General features: G+C 43.8%; 1 protein-coding gene across 4 annotated transcripts; it reads right to left on the reverse strand.

Annotated features, from left to right (window-relative positions):
• Positions 1-415: 415 nt before the first annotated feature.
• LOC149913796 (E3 SUMO-protein ligase RanBP2-like) lies at positions 416-17,325 on the reverse strand. Of its 4 annotated transcripts, XM_090128927.1 has the most exons (21): positions 17,216-17,325; positions 16,077-16,144; positions 15,494-15,592; positions 14,577-14,729; positions 13,695-13,925; positions 12,688-12,880; positions 12,010-12,100; positions 10,356-10,534; positions 10,091-10,266; positions 9,744-9,786; positions 9,251-9,409; positions 8,406-8,543; positions 8,181-8,318; positions 7,793-7,972; positions 7,569-7,706; positions 6,994-7,132; positions 6,723-6,820; positions 4,968-6,204; positions 2,372-2,506; positions 1,276-1,453; positions 416-1,028 (listed from the first exon to the last, which is right to left on the reverse strand). In XM_090128927.1, the coding sequence occupies exons 6-20, from the start codon at positions 12,805-12,807 to the stop codon at positions 1,296-1,298; spliced, it is 3,129 nt and encodes a 1,042-aa protein (XP_089985053.1). In that variant the 5' UTR covers positions 12,808-12,880; positions 13,695-13,925; positions 14,577-14,729; positions 15,494-15,592; positions 16,077-16,144; positions 17,216-17,325; the 3' UTR covers positions 416-1,028; positions 1,276-1,295. The 4 variants fall into 4 exon arrangements, 1 of the variants encoding a protein (XP_089985053.1); XR_016460968.1 differs by lacking the exons at positions 9,744-9,786; positions 10,091-10,266; positions 10,356-10,534; ... (5 more) ...; positions 16,077-16,144; positions 17,216-17,325 and adding an exon at positions 3,222-3,627 and having other exon boundaries at positions 2,312-2,506; XR_016460966.1 differs by lacking the exons at positions 9,744-9,786; positions 10,091-10,266; positions 10,356-10,534; ... (5 more) ...; positions 16,077-16,144; positions 17,216-17,325 and adding an exon at positions 3,222-3,630 and having other exon boundaries at positions 2,312-2,506.
• Between the last annotated feature and the right edge of the window lie 1,499 nt (positions 17,326-18,824).

Raw genomic sequence — 18,824 nt, forward strand, 5'->3', positions numbered from 1 at the left:
GCCTAGAATCAAGGCTTGAAAGAGCTCCATACTCAAAGCACAACAGAACTGAGTTTGGATGGCCCTGACCCTCCTGCAAGAAAACTCCTGCAGTCAAAGTACAGCAGAATACAAAGACACACAAAGATACAGCAGGAGAATGCACTTGCTAAACAGCAAATCCAACACGCACAGCAATTTCTGATCTACCACAGAGTCCTGTGCTGGGAGGCACTGAGGAAGTAAGAAAACTACCATTTCATATTCTCTGCTGCACAGCCATGCCAAACACTCACGCTGTTCTCTGCACGCACGCTGCAGCCAAGGCCCTGAGCAGCGCAAACGCTGCCTGCAATACGTCGGGAGCTCCGCCTCCTGCTGCTGCCAAAGGCTGACACCCGGCTCTGAAGAGCCTACAGATCCAACAGCTGCCAAAGAGAAGTGATCAGGCAGATAACAGGTATGAACGAAACAAAGTCTAACATGCAAGTCTGTGGCATTCCCCTGAAGTCATAGCTTTCCAAGAATAAAATGCGATGGTCTCTAGAAGTGTCAGGAAAGCTTGAGGCATCGCTGCTGACTGCAGCCCTGCTGATTTCGGCTACTCTCACCACATTCAAGAACTGGAAAAGCCCACTTTCAGGCAGGATTCATGGAGTGCTGCAGCCCAGATGGGTTTTTTCTCTCAATGAAAAGCCTTCACATTAAGCTTACCTGACATCGAAGTCACTAACTATTCTGTGAAATGTGGTATTCTTGAACCCACAAGCCTTTCTCCCCTGTGCACAGGGCCCTGAAATTTTCAGCTGTTCGAGGGACAATATTTGAAAGCAGCTCCGTGGTTGTGTGTCCTACAGGTTCGTCACTGGCAGAAACAAAACACACAACAACAGGGTTGGTGTCCTTTGACAGCTCCGCTGCCAGAGAGAGGTGGCCCTTCTGCAGCTCTGACAAGCTTTGCTGGCATTCTTCAAATCTCCTCTCAAAAGAATTAGCCAGTTCTTGAACTTTAGCTCTGACCCCAAATTGCTCTACTTTCACTTCACCATCTGAAGACAAATCCAAGAAGAGATTTCCTTAGCTCTAGTCACTGCAGCCAGAGATCAGCAGCTTTTGTTCTGTATAATCTCCAGGGTAAAACAAAGCCAAACAAACTACAGAAGATACTGAAAAGAACTGTAAAAACCACTCAACCGACTAACCAGCATCACCTGTAGCTGTCCAAATTAAAACACTGTTTGATGTTTCAGAGGGCACTAAGTTCATTTCTTTGGCGATGACATGCTTTGCACACACCTCAAGAACTTGGTCCCTTCTCATAAGGATCCTGTAACACTTCTTCTGTGTATGGAAGAGGACCCTGAGCTCTCCAACACCGCGCTCCTTCCACTGAGCAGCATCTCTGGCCCAACTGTAAAATTTCGCCCTCTCTTTGAAGGGAATTCCTTCATCTTCTTCTCCAGACTACCTCCACCTAAAACACAGCACAGTAATGTGTGATTCCCCCAGAAGTTGTTGTCACCAACAACACTGTTACAATTCTGACATCATAATCCAAAATTATTCGATGTTTTCCTTTCTTCAGTGGCTTTGTACCCACAGCTCTATACTCATCATGCACTGAAGTGACCGAACAGCCCTGCCTTCTCAAAAGGAGAGAGCCCAACAGATTTCAGCCTTTGAAATTCATTTTTAAGCTATCAAGTGTGCCGGCATATTTCCCAGTGAAATTTCAGGTCTGCTGAATGATGTGCTGAGTGGTAACCCAGCACTGTTAGCATTCCAGGTGTTCCCCTTATGAAGGCTGCTAAGTAACTTAATACTGGCATTTGATCAGAATAAGAATCAACTGAAAATAATAAATGGAGGCCTCACAGCTGCGTATCCTCCTCACTTTATATGTGCACATTACTGCCTTTTAACATCCTTCAATTAACACATCTTCCACAGTTAAAGAAAAGCTTGAAAGAACTGGAGAAACATGTGACAGACAAGCATTTCTGAAGGAGAAAAAGAGCAGGCAAGGCAAGAAAGAAAACAACAGACGTCGTAATATGATTAATGGATGAGGAAAGGCAGACAAGATATTGCAGAAAGAGGAAGACAACATTTTGCAGACTTCATCAGATTAACTGTTCCAATTAAAGGACACTACATACTGTTTTTTTGTGCTCTATCAGTCTTGCTTAGTCATTATACTAACCTGCAATTAAGTTCTATTCTTTACAGGAAGCCAAACTAGAAGACTACAGTCATTGCAAGCTTCTCCTCTTATTAGGCATACTAAGGTTAAACACGAAATCCAGACATGAACAACTGAGTTAAGCCTTACAAAGCTACATCAGGCTTCTTCAAGCAAGTTGTTCTACTTCCTAAAAAGCTGTATCACCACCTCCTGGTAAATTCTCTGACACGCGAGCAGTTTCTGTGGATTCTGCTTCTCCGCTGCTGGCAGCTGACTGCACAAATACTGTTGCTGTTGCTTCACTGGTTGATGGAGTATGTAATTCTTCCTTACTTGTAGAGACTAAGTCAGTACGATTAATAAAACAGTAAGCAAATAAGCCATAAGAGCCTAAAATACAAACTTCAAACTACATTAAGTCTGGACACTAAGAATAACGACTCCCTCCAAAAAAGCCACATTTTCTCTCTCCCCTCCCTCCCTTCCAGAAATTGATAAATTTCTTCATTTAATTACAACAGCAGTACAGTAAAAACATGATAGTAAGTTCTCAGTCTCCAACTTTCCTATAGTGCTACTAATGTTTCAGAACAGCTAACTAACAGGGATTAAGGGAAGTGAACAACTGGGGAAAAACAAAAAAACAAACAAGAATTGTTGTTGGAAGCTTTCAGACATTCTTCATCACACTTAAAACACACGCAGCTTTGACTCAACAAGAGACTGAAGTACCTTTGAAGCAGTACAATTCCAAAACAAGCACCATTTCCCTTGGAAACTGCTCTGAAATCACTTAACTCTTACATACCTGCTAGGAGGAATTCTACTAGCCAAAGCTGTTTCTACTTTAGGAGGCAAAGCTGTTTCCTTTCTCTCCCGGAGAAACTTAAGTTCTTAGTAGTACCATAGTTCCAGTGCCAGAACAGACTTGAGACACAGTCAAACAAGTCAAGTAGTTTCTAATCTGCCGGACGCTTTATTTCTCACTAAGTGAAAATAGTCTAAGAATAATACTGCAAATTTATTGCCTAAACTTTCGTAAAGACTTGACTCATACTTTTTCTTTGAGTTTTTACTTCTTTCTGAGAGCCTTCTGGACTGGCATCCTCCACACTGTGGTAGTGAGGGTCTGGCGCCCGGAAGATATCGCGTTGTACGGGAAGACAGGGTCCCCCCCCGATAGCCAATAGCGTTCAGTGCCCAGGTTATATAAGGCTGTTTCTCCCGCTAATAAATGCCATTTGCCGTCCACCACATTGGTGTCAGCGAGCCGATGGACCGAGCGGCCTGGGATTGGTCGCCGTGCCGTTCCCGAACCAGGTCGCCACGCCTACGATAGGCAACAGCACTGCTACTAAAGCCACAGACAGACGTAGAAGGGACCTGTGGAGTTTCTCCGTTAGCCTTCTGCTCAGAAGATTTAGTTTCCCAAGCAGTAACACATTCACGTTTGACTAGGGGGCCTGCTGCAAAGCACAAAAATTAGTGGAAAACAGCTGATAAGACAGCTAAATACCGTGATCATTTTTGGCACATACATTATAAAGTAACCTAACGATACTCAGAACATCTTAAATGTAGAGCTTTTGAAATAACATCATTATGTAAAAAGACACTCATTCAGGATAACCAAGGAACTGTAAATCCATCACACTTGGGTTTTCTGCTGCTATCAAAGAACCTCCATGCAGTAATGAAGACTTCAATCTTGCAACTGCCACTACAAATACTAGCTTCCTTTGACATTTACTTATATTTCTGGAAGCTCAATACGTGCCACCTTTTATTAGTACACAGACACTCACAGCCTCAGAAAGAGTGACTGGCCAAATGGAAGATGACAGTTTTTCTCAATTTAAATATTGTAAACATATTGTAAATGTTGTCTGTTTGTTCTAGTAGCACTATACACTTTCCTTTTGAAATTCAAGTCTCAGACCAAGAACAGGTCAGCATTTTCATATTGTTACAAGAATTATTGATGGCCATACGCCAAACAAAATACAGCTACAGAGAAGAGCCATATGGGTATCATCTACAGAGGAAAAGCAAAACCAAGGACTGAAAAAGAAAGTAAGAAACAGAAAGCAGTCAGCAGCAGCGTGTGCTACCGATGAACTTTGAGCATTTGGAACTCCAGATGATATTAACCAGAGACTGAATAGAGCTTATTTCACAACACTTCTGGGAAGTACAAGAAGAAAATCCACGACAAACAAAGGCTCAAGCGACAGATGTGAAGTTACTGGAAAGGAATGGAAGCAGACAAGGAGGATGCCTCCTAGTTGAAGGGATAATTCGAGTTGAAGCTTAAGCACAACTGCTGTTCTAGTAGGTTACCAGTCAGAGCGAGGCCTTGAACACAATAACTGCCAGCTCAACACAAAAAATGCACTGTCAGCACTTCACCCTGACATTTTAAACAACGCCTCATTGTTTAAACAATATTAGCATCTCCTGGTTCTAGCAGTACCAAACTCCTTCCCTACAAAAAAAAGCAACACTAAGATCAACTCTGACGCCTTGGACAGATTCAAAAATCCTACCTGCAACTCCCTTTCTCACTACAGAGTTGCACTGAGTCCTGCATAAGGCACGCTTCTGTTCTTACGTGCAAAGAACTACAACTTCATATTTACTCAAGTTGAAAGTCTAGGATTTGAAGATTCATAGACGTGCATTAGAACTGAAAGAAACAACATACTATTAAGACAGAAGAAGTAATACACAATGACCAGCATTAACAAGTGACTGACTAATGAGCTGCACACTTGAATAAATTACTGGTTCAATTAACACTCACCTTTCTCCAGGATTTTAAACGAGAAGTTGGAGGGCCCACCCTGTGCCGAAGGAGCCGGCTGGGATGCCTCGCTCTCCCAAGGTTTCTGAGCAGCACTACAGCTTTTGGGGGGTTCAGCTACTCCCGCTTTTTCCTGCTCTGCTTTCCGAGATGCTGAAGTTCCTTCATCGCTCTTTCTTGGACGATTCAAGCTGAATCCAAAGAGGGAGCCGGGGGCTGAAGTATTCCCAAATGGGAATGTCCCTTTGTTACTGAAAACGCTCCTGACAGATTCAGATCTAAATACAAACTTTGGAGCAGAAACCTCCATTTTTGCTGGCATTTCAGAGGTGCTTGATACCTCTAAAGCTTCTACGGTGGCATCAGAAGCATCACCACCATGGCAGAGGTCGCTTCTCTCCCTGGTAGCTTCCTCCAGCACAGCCACAGCGTTGTTACCACAAGGAGATGCTTTGGCTGCATTCGTACGAGAAACATGAGATGTTACCAACGTGCCTTTCTCACGGGTGTGCTCACTCTTGTCCCTGTCTGCTGTTTCTTCAGACTGGAGTGTAACTCCACTACTTGAAGGCAGTTCATTTTTGTCTTTTTCATCCATGTTTGTCAAGTCAGTTGTACACTCTTTGGATGGATCATCTTTCTTAGTGGTATTTTTACTGGACTCCTGTATACCAAATTTAAATCCACCGAGAGGCATCCACATTGAAAAATTACATCCTTCCTCTGCAGGCTTTGCTTCACCATCTGCAAGATTCTGAGAGGTACATGCTGATGTTTTCCCTTCAAATTTCAAGGAAAATTCTTGTAGAGATACTTCTGAATTAGTTTTGCTTGTATTCTGGCAAGTAACACATTTTGGGGCAGTGGGTTCATTTCTTACTAAACAGATGTCACAGTTCCACTGGCCTCCCTTTTTAGCAAAGGCAGATCCCAATTTGTCCTGTGCGGCACTAACACTGGATTCTAGAGGTTTTAAAACCACACGTTTTGTGAAATAGCCTGGTTCAGGCAGTGGTGGATTTGTGGTTGCCTGTGGAAGGCTGTAGTTGTAGCGATCATCACCACCACGAGGTGAAATGATTCCAGCAGATGGAGCATCAAAATGCAAAGGTGCACCATACGTGTCTTGAGGAAACACGGCAGCACAAGTGTTTCGCAGAGGTGGCGTGCGGATTGCTTGTTGATGAGCGTATCTACGCTGCTGAGGTGCAAGTCCGTGCATGCCACAGACAGGTGCCTAAAGAAAAAGCGCCGTTACTTCCTTGTGGAAAAGGAGGAAAAGGGATTAGGGTGCTAAAGCCCACGCAACATGTACTCTTAATAGCAAGGCGTACCGTAAAATTACATTTCAACTCTAATCAGTTTAAACTAAAATCATACGTTCAAAACTTGAGTGGTATCTGAAAACACAGACTGGGGAGAAGCGTAAGCTGAATAGATTCATTTTTCTTTAGTATTAAAAAAAAAAAAAAAAAAAAAAAAAATCAAGCCCCCATACTATTTTGGGGAAAAGAACATTGCAGACAACGAGCAGAGGACATATGTTAGCAGGTTAAAAACATGCTTTGCTGGCTGTTTATCCCAAACCCAATATCCCAAAGCTTAGCTGATTACGGAACTTTCTGCCTGTCTCCAGCAGACCTCAAGTTTAGTAAACGCTCTCTAGGGAACCGCAGTTATATCCTGCTACACACAGAATCAAAACCAGTTCAACACCTCAGTAGAAATGGCTTGAGCGGATTCATACGCCCTCACCTTTGTTGGTGTTACACTGGTTGCAGCAGTTCTTTGAAGAGACTGTGAGTTACAAGCAGGTGACTGGCTACAGTGAACAGATGGGCCAGAGGTAGCAACTGAAAAGGAACACCAAGAAAAGAGTTTATATCCAGTTTTTGTGATTACTGACTTGAGTGAACTTTCCCAGCGGACCAGTTTTACTCATTCATCTCCGAACACTGCAGAAACATTTTAAGAAGTCTTACTCCGTTTAGCTAAGTGTTCAATTAAAAATTCAGCATCAACTTACCCCTTAAAGGAGCTTCATGAAGATTTTGTGCTCTCTGATAACCATCTGACACTGTATCTGTTTCATAGCTTCCAGCAGGCCAGCAGTGAGATGATACATTTACACTGGAACTATTACGTTTCATTTCCCGTATTTCATTCTATTAAAGACAGTGTTTCAATTAAGAGCATGTAAACGTATTACATCGGTATTTGGAGGAAACCTAAGGAACGATCCCTACGCTCCTCTGCTATTTAAAAGCATGTTCAAGGTCTGAGACACACACACAAAAAAGATGAGTTAAGTGCTGCAATAACCTATGATCTTCCTATGCTTTACGAAACTGAGACTGTTCCCTGAAGCTAGAAATAAACCCAGAACAAAGATGACAGTAGCTAAGCTGAAGAAAGCACAACTTTCTGCACACACAATCCTCCGGATTACTTCCCATACCTGAGTACCAAATCAGAGTTTGTAGGCAACAAAGTTTTACTCTTGAACTCACTTTAAGCAGATGTTTATAGCAGTTCTCTTCACTGAGTTTTAAGAGGTAGCCTGGTAAGGGAAGTTCAATGCTTGGGTCACAAAGTACTTACCAGAACAAAAAGATCAACTGTTCTGCATCGAATATAGTGACTCAAGTTGCTTACCGTTAAAGCTTCCACTTGCTGACACAGCTTTTGAAGTAAGGACTTGTGATCTTCTGCCCACTGAGAGTCAGTCTTAGGAGAAAACTGGAAAGAAAAGAAAAAAACTAATTGAACTTGGATTTTTTTATACAAACGTAACACTTCCCTAGAAGAGTAACCGGCTAATGTACCTGGTAGGTATTTGTTGGCAAGAAAGATAACTTCTTGGGTGATGGAATTGAATATTTTACTTCCACATGTGCAGCTGGTGAGATATTTCCGGAGGCAAGACTTCCCTCTTCACCATTCTCTCCAAGCTCCTGGATCACTGCATTCAGCATTTCCATTACAGCTTTAACAGATACCGGCAGCTAGAAATGTATTTGAAATGCAAGTCATGATCGCAATTCTTCCTCAGAGCAAGAGGCTGTGCTCTGATCTACAGCTGAACAGTTTGCAAGGCTTTCTGCACAGAAATTCTGGGTGTTTTTTGTTGTTTTTGTTCCCCCAGGAAAGCCCTACATCTGTTAACATTAACGTAAGACGACAACTCACACAAGCATTAATTCTTTTACTTACTTTGTCAGCTACTGACGGGTCAGAGGAGCTTTCATCAATGATCTTCATCAGGTAATGCTTTCTTTTAACAAGATAGGCTTTGCGTTCTTCTGGTAACGTATCATCACTCTCAACCTCTTCTGCCTTTCTTTGATAAAGCTAAGTAACAGCATATGGATTAGGAATAATCAGTCAGAATGTAAGTAATAGAAAAGCATTTTGAGGTAATGCAATTTACAAACTTACAAAGGCAAGATTCCAGTACGAAACCACATTCTTAATAGCTTCAAACGCTAGTAAAGCATCATCCATTTTGCCTTCAGCTGCATCCAGCATTGCAAAAACTACACGTGCCTCTTCTTCATAGGCTGCAACCTGGAAGACCTACAACCAAAGCAAAAGACACGTCACACATGACACAGTGTGGACACTTGGAACAGTCAGTGACTGTAAGCATCTAGTAAGTAGTTGTATAATCAATAAAAATTATATAAAGGAATATTATATAATCAAATAATATTAAGATGTTATAACAATGAAATAAGCAAGAGAGTTAGACACAGCGAGACAAAGAGAATAAATAGGAGGCTTACCCAAATCGTGGGCTCACTCAGGAAACTCCAGTGGAGTGGATCTTCCGAAGAGAGAGAGAGAGATCCTTCCCCCCTGGTAGTCAGCTCTTAAATGGGTCTAGGAGAGGTGGAGCCAGGCTCCACCCCTTCCTGCAGCACAGCTGAATTGCTTTCACCTGTGCTCCCAGGGCTGACTCATTGCTCACCTCAGGTGATTAATCAGAGGTTCAGGCCGTGACTCAGCAGTTCCCATACAGTAGTCAAATAGGAGGAGGTACTAAGGCAGTTCAGTATCTTCCAATCAGAGTTTTAAAACTCAGAAGTTCAACAGAAAGATACTACCAAATCTCAGTAGTAGCAGTACAATGACAAAAACAAACAAACAAAAAAAAACCAACCACAACCCATCAACACACAAAGCCAACTGAAACAAAAAACAAACCAACCAGCTAACAATTCATATGTAAGCCTCTGACATACAACCCCTCTTACTCTCATCTTTGAATAATCCATCAGTACCTGGATGTCCACACTATGGAAATGTCTGAAGAGAGGATACGCAGGTTCGGGAATACTTCTGTGCTTTTTGATAGTTCTCAAGCTAAGCAAAGTTGTCTTCCAGTAGTAGACGCTTCTTCCAGTATATTCTTTCTGGTCGTGGGAGTTAAGGCTAACGCCCTGTTGAAGAAGAGAAATTCAAACTATCGCAGAATATTTAAGTAGAGTGTTATTCATACTTATTCTTCTCTGATGCAGTTGAGAGTAGTGAGGTAAGAGTATTTGACTAGAGCAACTGCCTTGCATGACATCCCATCAAAATTAGTAGCAGCAGTTCTCAATACTACATTCTCATCTGATTTTATTTAGTCTATTAAGTTTGCAAAATTAGAGAAAAACAGATGATACTTATTTACAGATAATCTTAACGTACTGTTTTCTGCAGACTTCTTGCCCAACGTATAATTAAGGCAGGCTGAAGGCCGTGTTTCTCCAGGGCTCACACAGTACTTACTCCGTGCTGTACAAGAAGCTTCAGTTTGGTTGCCGAGTCTGGTCTGAATATCAAAAGAAATATTCCTCAATTAGTATTCCCTCTTTTTCATCTGTTCACACGTCATTTGTTTGATGAACATAACAAGCAGCTTCAGTCCTAAGCTAGCTCTTCTTTACAAATGCACTGTCAGAAATGTAAAGCCCATTTTTATAAAGTTCTTCAGCATCTCACACCCCTACAGCAAAAAACATTTAACATTTAAAGGACGTCAAACAAAAGGAACTAGTTTTACGCAACCTATGGGAATCAATTCAGAAGCCATCCAGAAGGTTGGTTCCAATATTTCCAAACTGAAGAAGCCTTACATTGTTTTTTTCTGCATAAGAGCACAAACAGCATCCCACCAGGATCTTTGCTTCTCAGTACAGAACTGTTTGCACAGCAGCAACGGTAAGAACAGAGGTTGATGTGTGCCACGCTGAGTATTAAACTTCTCTTGCAGTTCTAAGTTGCTAGTGAACACCATCCCGAGTAAAAAAACCTGTTTTGGTGAAAATAAACAAACAGAAGGTATTAGGTAACAAAAAACAGGCATTTAAATGCATTTAAGAACTTAGGAAGCTTGCTTACTTCAAGGTCCAACAGGCAAATAGACTCAGGAGCATCTGTTTCCAGTCTTGATGTCTCTTGGGGCAAGTGAAAGAGTTGTTGTAATGATCTGCGCAGTGGGAATAACACTGACATGGAATTCCACTGCAAGCCAAGCCATGCAAGGTGCTGGAGACTACCACTGTGCATCCAAACAGCACCTATGCAAAAACAAGGGTTGTAAGAAGCTAGGATCTGCATCCTAGTTAGGAAAGGTATCATTCTATTCCTGTTATGCTCAAATTCAAAGCCTAAAAAATGGGAAGATATCATTAGTTCACAATTCATCCTGGAATTATTTCATTTTTATGCCTGTCACCTGTGTTCATAGATTACACATAAATAATGTGGGCCTTCCTATCAGCACTCACCAGCGTACAAGCACTTTCCAGCTTCAATTGGAAATGAGTCAGAGCAGACCAGAAGACAACAGTGTGGAAGCAGGAAGTATGTGAGAAATTCTTCAGAACCTGGCATGATGATACTGCCCCTCAGCTACAGCTGAAAGTGAAACTTCTTGCAAAGCACCCTCTGAGTAGGGCAACCACGAGCAGCTATTACAGATACTTGTCTTTTGTTGCAGATGAAGCACTTGTAGAAGAACCTCTAATACAGAGTCATGCTTACGTTGAGTTTAAGTAGCATCTCTTATCAATATCGTATTTACTCAGTTCTCCCTGCTCTGGTGCTTGGGGACTGACATCTCCCATATCATCTGTGCTGAGAAAAGACCTCTCTTTAGAAGCTCCACTCCCAAACAGGCTTTCAAACAATGTAAATAAACCACTTCTGTTTGCAAAAGGTTCCACAATCTCTCAAGAAGTCTTCCTTGCCGTGGCTTAAGTTCAGCAACATATGACCTAGAAAAACGTAATGTCACATAAGAACACTCAACTTAAACAAGGACAACAATATTTAATGCAGTGGGCTGTTCCTGCTGCTTTAGGCTGGGAATCTAGATTTCCCCTTATGATATTTACAAATCAAATTTACAAATACAAATTTCTAACTTACACTCTCCCTATAATTAAGTCACCCTTTTAGCATATGGGCTGACAGCAGTCCCAAGGCATTTTCAAATCCAGTTCTCCAGAATTACTGTGTATTTTTATTATAATGACACTGCAATTGTCTTCAAAATAAGTAGCTGTCAGTCTCATCTATTCAGGAACAATTCAGCCTGATGCCAGGTGTTTTCTTTGTTTTCATCTAGAGCCCACAGGATAGTGAAGACTGAAAACAACTACCTCGGCTTCACCAAAAAAATTTTTTAAAAAATGCACCAAACCAAACCTGTTGGAACAAAGAAGGGAACAAAAGTGACAGGAAAGGAGCAATATTTTCTTTTATACTTGGGACTAGCAATGCTTACAAATAGTATATTAGTAGGCAGAAACCAGCAGACTAGGAGACACTGAAAGTTAAATTCTATCTTAATGTCCTGGAAATAAAAAGAAAAAGCCCATTACGTGTCAGGATCAAACCGCTCTTTTGTATTTCATATGTAGCCAAAATACAGAACGTTTGATAGCATGTTCCAAGACGCCAAGTGTGCTCTTTAACAAGCCATTAACTCTGACATTAACTGCTCATAAAATGGAACTACGGAACATTTATAATTCTTAGTTTTTATTACCAGACTGGCTTTTTCGGTCACAGGCCAACATTTCCAGCGCATCTTGCCCAGCACGATCTCCTCTTATTAGTTTTGACTTTGGTTTAGGAATCTGGCAAAGAAAGAAAAGAACTGCTACAGCTTCTTCTCAACAAAAAACAACTCACCCTCATTTAGTCTTGAAAGTTAGGAAACAAGCTTGTTTCTTTCCTGAAAAGGACACAAGGTGAGTAACTGAACAATTGCAAATAGCTGTAAGAGTGCACAAGAGAAAGCGATGTTTTGAATGCAAGCACTTGTGCAAAAGGGAAAACTGATTTTATTCCATAAAGCAAAGAATTAAGCTTGATCAAGCTCTGCTGCTTACGCAATTAGTATGTGAGAGCTACTCAGGTCATTCCCCTCCCCCCCATACCACTAACCTTAATATTAGTTATTTTAGCTGCACTACAGAGAAGGGAATAGCCTATAGGAAACACACTCATTAGCCCTTAGTCACTTTACTTCTGACAAATGAAACAGATGAGATTTTCTTCACACTACTTGAAATCTTTTAAACAAGTATGGAAGGGTAAGATTTGGCCAGGAGACAGCCTCAAAAACAGTAGTTAGTTTTTGGAATGCAGGCGTTCAGTGCGCGTACAGTGAGAGCATTCAAGAACTGCAACAATTACAGGCACAAACTGAAGAGTGACTTACGTGGAAACTTTTCAGATAACACAATGCTGCGAGTTCACATGCATCTCTCCATTGTGCCTCGTTGTTCTGGGCCGTTTTCAGCAGGAAAGTTCCAGCGTGCATGTAGAAGTGTCCTTTCATTTCAAGGAAGGTACGAGACAGCTCATCAGGTCCATTCGCACACGGCTTCACAGAGTGAAGCACACGATCAAAACTGGAACATAGAAAAGATTCATTTTCAACCAAGTCCTGGTCTCCCAGGATTTATACTAGACCCCTATCGCTGAGTCTTCTCTGAGGCCTTTAGCTCAGACACAGCTTGCGGATCAAGCCTAGCAACATTTGCCCTTTGCAGTTAGTACAGAGGAACTCCTCTTCCATCCATAAAGCAGCTACTCACTGAAAATGACGCTTGCTAGAAGTTCGGTGACCCAGAAAAAATATTCAATTTTTTTCTTTTTTTTTTTTCTTTTTTTAAATAAGCAGAACAGTTAAAAGAGTACCTTTCAAGGGCCCCTCTGCTTTCTCAAACATCTCTAGAAGCAAGCGTCATTTTAACCAAGCTAGAATAGGCCAGCAGATGATCCTTCTTGACAGCTCTCCAATTATTTTTATCAGCCTCCAAGTCTTGTACTGATTCAAGATATTCCTAAAGAATAAAGTTCATCACAGAATGAGGAACCGCCATCCTTCTATGAAGGCAAGAGTTTCTCCAGAACATCTTGCTACATAATCCAGTTTCCCAGGTGAGATGTTAACGTATTCTTCAGCAGCAAAATTCCAGGAACTATTTGCCTCAGCAATTCCCTCCCTGATGGAGCTGCTGTATCTAACTTAGTACCTCAGCTAGAAACTAAACAACTCTTTAAGGCTTAAGAAAATCCTAAATAAATCATTGTTTCCGCAGACATTACATTTAAAGGAGTTAAGCCACTTGAGAATTAGCTGCCATCGTAACTATACTAAGAGAATAACACCGGTTTCAAGGACATGGGAGATTATGACAGGATCAAAACATGATTAAATACCTCAAATGTCTTTACGACGCACAAACACCACTCCAAGCTGGAGTCTACAGGTATTTTCTTCTCCGCCTCCTGACAATGAAGCACAGCATCTCTTAATCTATTATTTGAACGGTAGAGAGCAACCAGTCTGACGTTAAGGTAGGGATCGTCTGGTCTCGCATAGAGCTCGGTTTGAGTCATATCAAAGAGCTGATTCCAGCCATCTTCGCCTTTACGCTCCAGTAACTGCTCCTACCACATACGAAGGCAACACGTTAAAATTTCATTCTCTACGAGAGCCTCTTCAGCAACTATGTTACCTGACTGTTTTCTCATCGCCATTACAGGCTACATTACTCAAACTGCTCTGGAAAGCTGGTAGATGCTACAGAGAGTTTGACAAACATTTTAGAAGTGAGGGAAAAAAAAAAAAAAAAACCAAAACCCATAGCTTTAGAGTTTGCATCTTGTAGATGCTAAGTTAGATGCTAAGTTAAGACTGTCAAACCATCTGGTTCAAAGATGCCACATGTCAATACAGAACAGCTTGTCTAAAAAAATAAAATAAAATAACATAACCACACAAAAAATCCCAAAGCACAAGCCTCTCAAGACTTCAATTTCATTGCAGTTGCGCTCCAGAAAACTAACACCTGTACAAAAGTGAGATTGTATGACTGAAAGCATTTATACAGTATTAGGGAATAACAGCATCTCCTACACTTGACAGTTTTCAACTCAAATTAAAAAAAACTAGAAAGCAGTGTAGTCATGTAATAGAGACAATACTTAACCTATCTAATCTTGACCTCTTGGATAATATTACTACCATGGTTTTCCCATCGCTTGACGCAACTAAGGTTTCTTCTAGGCACAGAACAGAGATCAGAAGCTGGAATTTACCTTCAATCTGTAAGCAGCAGGATTCCCAGGGAAGAGCCTGGCAGCTTTCTCAACCCAGTACTCTGCTCTTCCATCAGCGATGTCGTTACTGCATAGTAACTCTGCAATCTTCAGTACAAGATCTTTCTGCATTGGATTCAGCTCCACAGAACGCTGGTTTTCCCCATGCATACACATAAGAAAAAACGTTACTAGTAACTTGATCTTGCAGTCAACATAGAACAAGAAAGAAAACATGTCAAACATGTCCCCCATTAAACAGACCCAGCAAGTCAAATTAGAACTATCAATAAATACTTTCTCACTGCTTTAAGAAAAGCCTCCCTTTTGAAAGGCCACCATTGGTTTGTAACACACAGACAACTGCTGGAATTCAGAACACCGTAAGAGAAACAATGTCAAAAACAGCTCCTCTACCACCCGCTGCTGCTCTACTCAGACAGCCAGACCAGGGGTATCTCCAGCCTAACCTAATACGGAGGCTTCCGGAAAACAGAATTAAGTCACAAAGGCTGATGGCACTCAGTCACTGTGCTGGCAACAAGACTTTTGTGTGTATCCTCTCCCTCCCCGGTGCCTGAATAATGAAACACAGACTGTGAAGTTCACATTTATATGCTTACCTAATCGGAACTGTATTTGCCCCGTTCCCTCTACCTCTGAGGAAACAAACAAACAAAAAGCCCACCGCTAACAAGAAAACAAACAATGCAACTGAAAAACACTCTCAGTCCAGTCTTTCAGTAGCAGGTGGATTACTGCTGTCACCATAATCCCTACTGCAGAATTCTACAGGGCTCACATATTCTTAGTCCAAAGGGCAGCAGGAAGAAGACTATCAGAGCAGGAAGCACAAAGATCAAGTCCATTTACAAAGGAATAAAGCAGGACATCAGGGAGGTGAGTGAGGTGCTTACCTTGTAACACCCAAAAGCTTTTTCCGTGTTATCCTGAGCCTCATAGATCTGTGAGCTTTGGGATCTCTCTCTCAGACACTGAGATAAATAGATGTATATCTACAGAGTAAATAAATAAAGAAAGAAAAACCAGAAGGATCAGTATTCCTCAGTATTACAAGTCCCCCCACACCTTGCAGCTAACGTGGGACTTTAATCTGTCATACAGGACAGTTAGCCGTATTTAGTTCAAGGGGCTTGATCTAGATCTTCAAGTAAGGCACAACATTATTGCTACACGTACAGATGTTGCATATTTGCCTGCAAGCACTGGCCTTCATTAAATAAAGCAGTAGCTCACAGAAACTGTAGGAAGGACGTAACACGATGGCATAAAAGACATTTCTACCGGATGGGTTTTTACAGCACCACGTAACTACCCATGCTTTAAGTTGCTGTTTTAGGAAGATTTAAATGGCACCACATTCTGCCATTTGCTGCTACCTTAAAACAGCATGACAACGGTCTTCATTTCTCCACTCTACTTCATTTAGCTTTCCCATCACACTTTAAAGAACAGAACAACATACGTAACGTTTATTACCTCTTAGCAAGTTCGTATTCTTTTATCTCAAAGTACAGCTTAGCAAAAAAGAATCCTTTTAACGATCTCTGGAGAAAAAAAAAACCAAAAGGTACATTTTAAATATACAGTACTTTTGAAGTAATTGAGTAGGGAGACCCTTCTTTCCAGGGGTGCATAATACTTCCTAAAGTGTCTTCACAGTTATCAGTTCCAGTTCACTCCTTGTACTCTGGGCTTTGTTTTTGAAAGACACAGGAGTAAGAAAATAACATTTCTTCCCAGTAACTGGCAAAGGCTACCAAAGCGAAACTGAGGTTAGTAGCAAAGCAAGTCCTCACACTTGTTACTTTTCACAAGCACACTTCCGACTAAAGAGAGGAGAATGGGGTCAGCTACATACAAGCTGTTTCTCTTGCAACCTATCTACGTTGCAGAAGAAAACAAATGCCACAAATCAAGCTCCTCCTGTCCATGCTTCTGTCACCTTCCTCTCTCGCCTGCCCCGCCTCCTCGTAAACGGGGCTGGAAAGGAACTTCAAAAGAAACGCCGGAAGCCTCGCACAACCCTCCTCTCCAAAATCAACGCAACAGGAAGACCAGCAGCTACTTCCATCACCGACCGCGCTCCACAGCCAGTCGTTCCAGAGAGCAGGGGATCACCCGGCTGCCCAGCCACCAACGCAGGCAGCAGAGCTATTTCCCCCCGCCTCTCCCTCTCTTCCTGCCGGCGTTTCACAACGCCGTCGCACCCACGGCAACAGCAGCCGCACAGCGGCCAAACGAGCCCAAAGCCGAACGGCACGCGTTCCCTATTCCGGCTCCTCGAGAGAGGGAAGGCCGGAAGCCCGGGGACCGTGCGCACGGAACGGGAGGGAGCCGAACTCCGCCCCGCCGCCGGGCTCCTTCCGAAGCCGCCGAGGGCTCAGCGGCTTTCCGAGGCGCGCAGCTGCGGCGAACCGCGTTTCCGAGGAGGCGACTCCGCGCCCGCCCGCCGGCAGCCTCCCTCGGCTTCGACTCCCCGCCGGAGGAGCCCGCCCTCGGGCCCGGCACCCGCGGGAGGGGCGGAGGGACGGGGCGGGCGGGGAGCGGCCCCCACCGCGGCCCGGGGAAGGCCGAGGGAGCGCCGCCGGCGGCGCCGGCCGGGCCGCAGCACTCACCGCTCTGGGAGAGGAGGCGGCGGCCTGCACGGAGGCGACGTACCGCTCCACCTCGGGCTTCGTGCGCCGTGCCATGGCCGGGAGAGGGAGGGAGCGGCGGAAGGCCGGCGCTCGCGCGCCGCTAAGGGAGCTCCCCGCCGCACGCGGCGGAACGCCCTCCCTGCCGACCGCGGCGACGCGCGACGTCGCGGGGCGGGGCGGCGCATGCGCGGCGCCGAGCGGCCGGTTCGCGCTTCGCGCGGCGGCGCTTTGAGCCGCGGGACGTCGGGCCGCTCGGCGCGGGCTGCCGGGCGCCGCGAGGGGCTGCGCGCGCCGCCGGTCCCGTCCTCGGCCGGCCTGCCCTCGCGCGTCTTACGGAGCTCGGCGCGGTGAGGCGTACCGAGCCGCTCTGCTCACCCGTAGCGACGCGCCGCGGAGAGCGGAAGCGTCGCTTCTGCGTCGGGTATTGGAAAGGGCGGTTGATCTGAAGAAGCGCGCTGTGGCGCATCCTTAGAAACAGCTGATGTGAAAAGTAGAAGTTCCGTGCGCACATTAGTAACGTGTTTTAGAAACGCAGTTACCGAGTTACGTGAGAAATCCTTTCTCACAAAGCTGCGGTAGGCTCTAGATGTCCTAAGCGATGTGGGTGTAGTGTTCTGAACCGGGAAACCCGCTGTGAGGTGGTTCGTTAGGCCAGCAGAAGTGAAACACATTGAACACGCTTTCAAGGATCCAGGGCCTTTGCACGAAGCAGAGCTGTCCCACTCTGTGGGAACCTCAGGGTGCCGCAGGCGGGCTCCAAGACACTCCCCTCTGTCCTCCTTCCCAGCTTATCTCTGTGCGAGGACAGAGGGATGACCAGAACAGTGACCAGTGTGAAGGGCACAAATGCTAGGGGTAATTAAACAACTAAGAGCTTATGTTTCTGTGCTATCTTGGTGCCTGCCTGTCACGTCCCAACTCCTCACGGAGTGAGACAGTCCAGCCTTGTGTAGAGGCCCTGGCTTCTCTGATGTTTGCTACATCTGTTTTTCTCTTGCTGGCAGTTTCTTATCTAACAGAACAACTCTACAGTATGTTTTCTAATCCCTAACACACTATACTCGCATTGTTTGGACCATTTAACAACTATTCCAGTTTTGCAAGAAAGAATTAATCACATAATTCAGTAATAATGTTTTAAAACATACCGCTAACATATACAGAATTTTACTTCTTAGATCACTATTTCTAAGGATAAGTTACAGAATACAAATGCATGATGTTCTACTTCTTCAAACCAGTTGCTCTTTGTAATGTCAAATGCAGAAACAACATTCCATTCCTACACAAGCGTCAGTTATTTTATGCAAAATCTTGTTCAGGAGCAATAAGGAGATGTTCGAATTGCTTCAACTCCACGAACCGATCCGAGCACAACAGAAGAACACGGACCCGGTTCTTCCATCCGTACGGACGTCACTCGTGCCGCCCTGCAGACGCGGGTCAGTGCAGCACGTGTCAGCGCGACAGCTGCTGTGCATCACTGCCCGAATCGCCGCAGCGCTGCTGGCAGTTACCGGCAGACACAAGCCGTTCCACTCCTCAGTACCAGCACAGACTTTATCGTAACGTGACCGTGCACATAACA

This window comes from Phasianus colchicus, chromosome 34, assembly GCF_987193195.1.
Source record: "Phasianus colchicus chromosome 34, bPhaCol1.hap1.1, whole genome shotgun sequence".
In the NCBI taxonomy this organism is placed as follows: Eukaryota; Metazoa; Chordata; class Aves; order Galliformes; family Phasianidae; genus Phasianus; species Phasianus colchicus.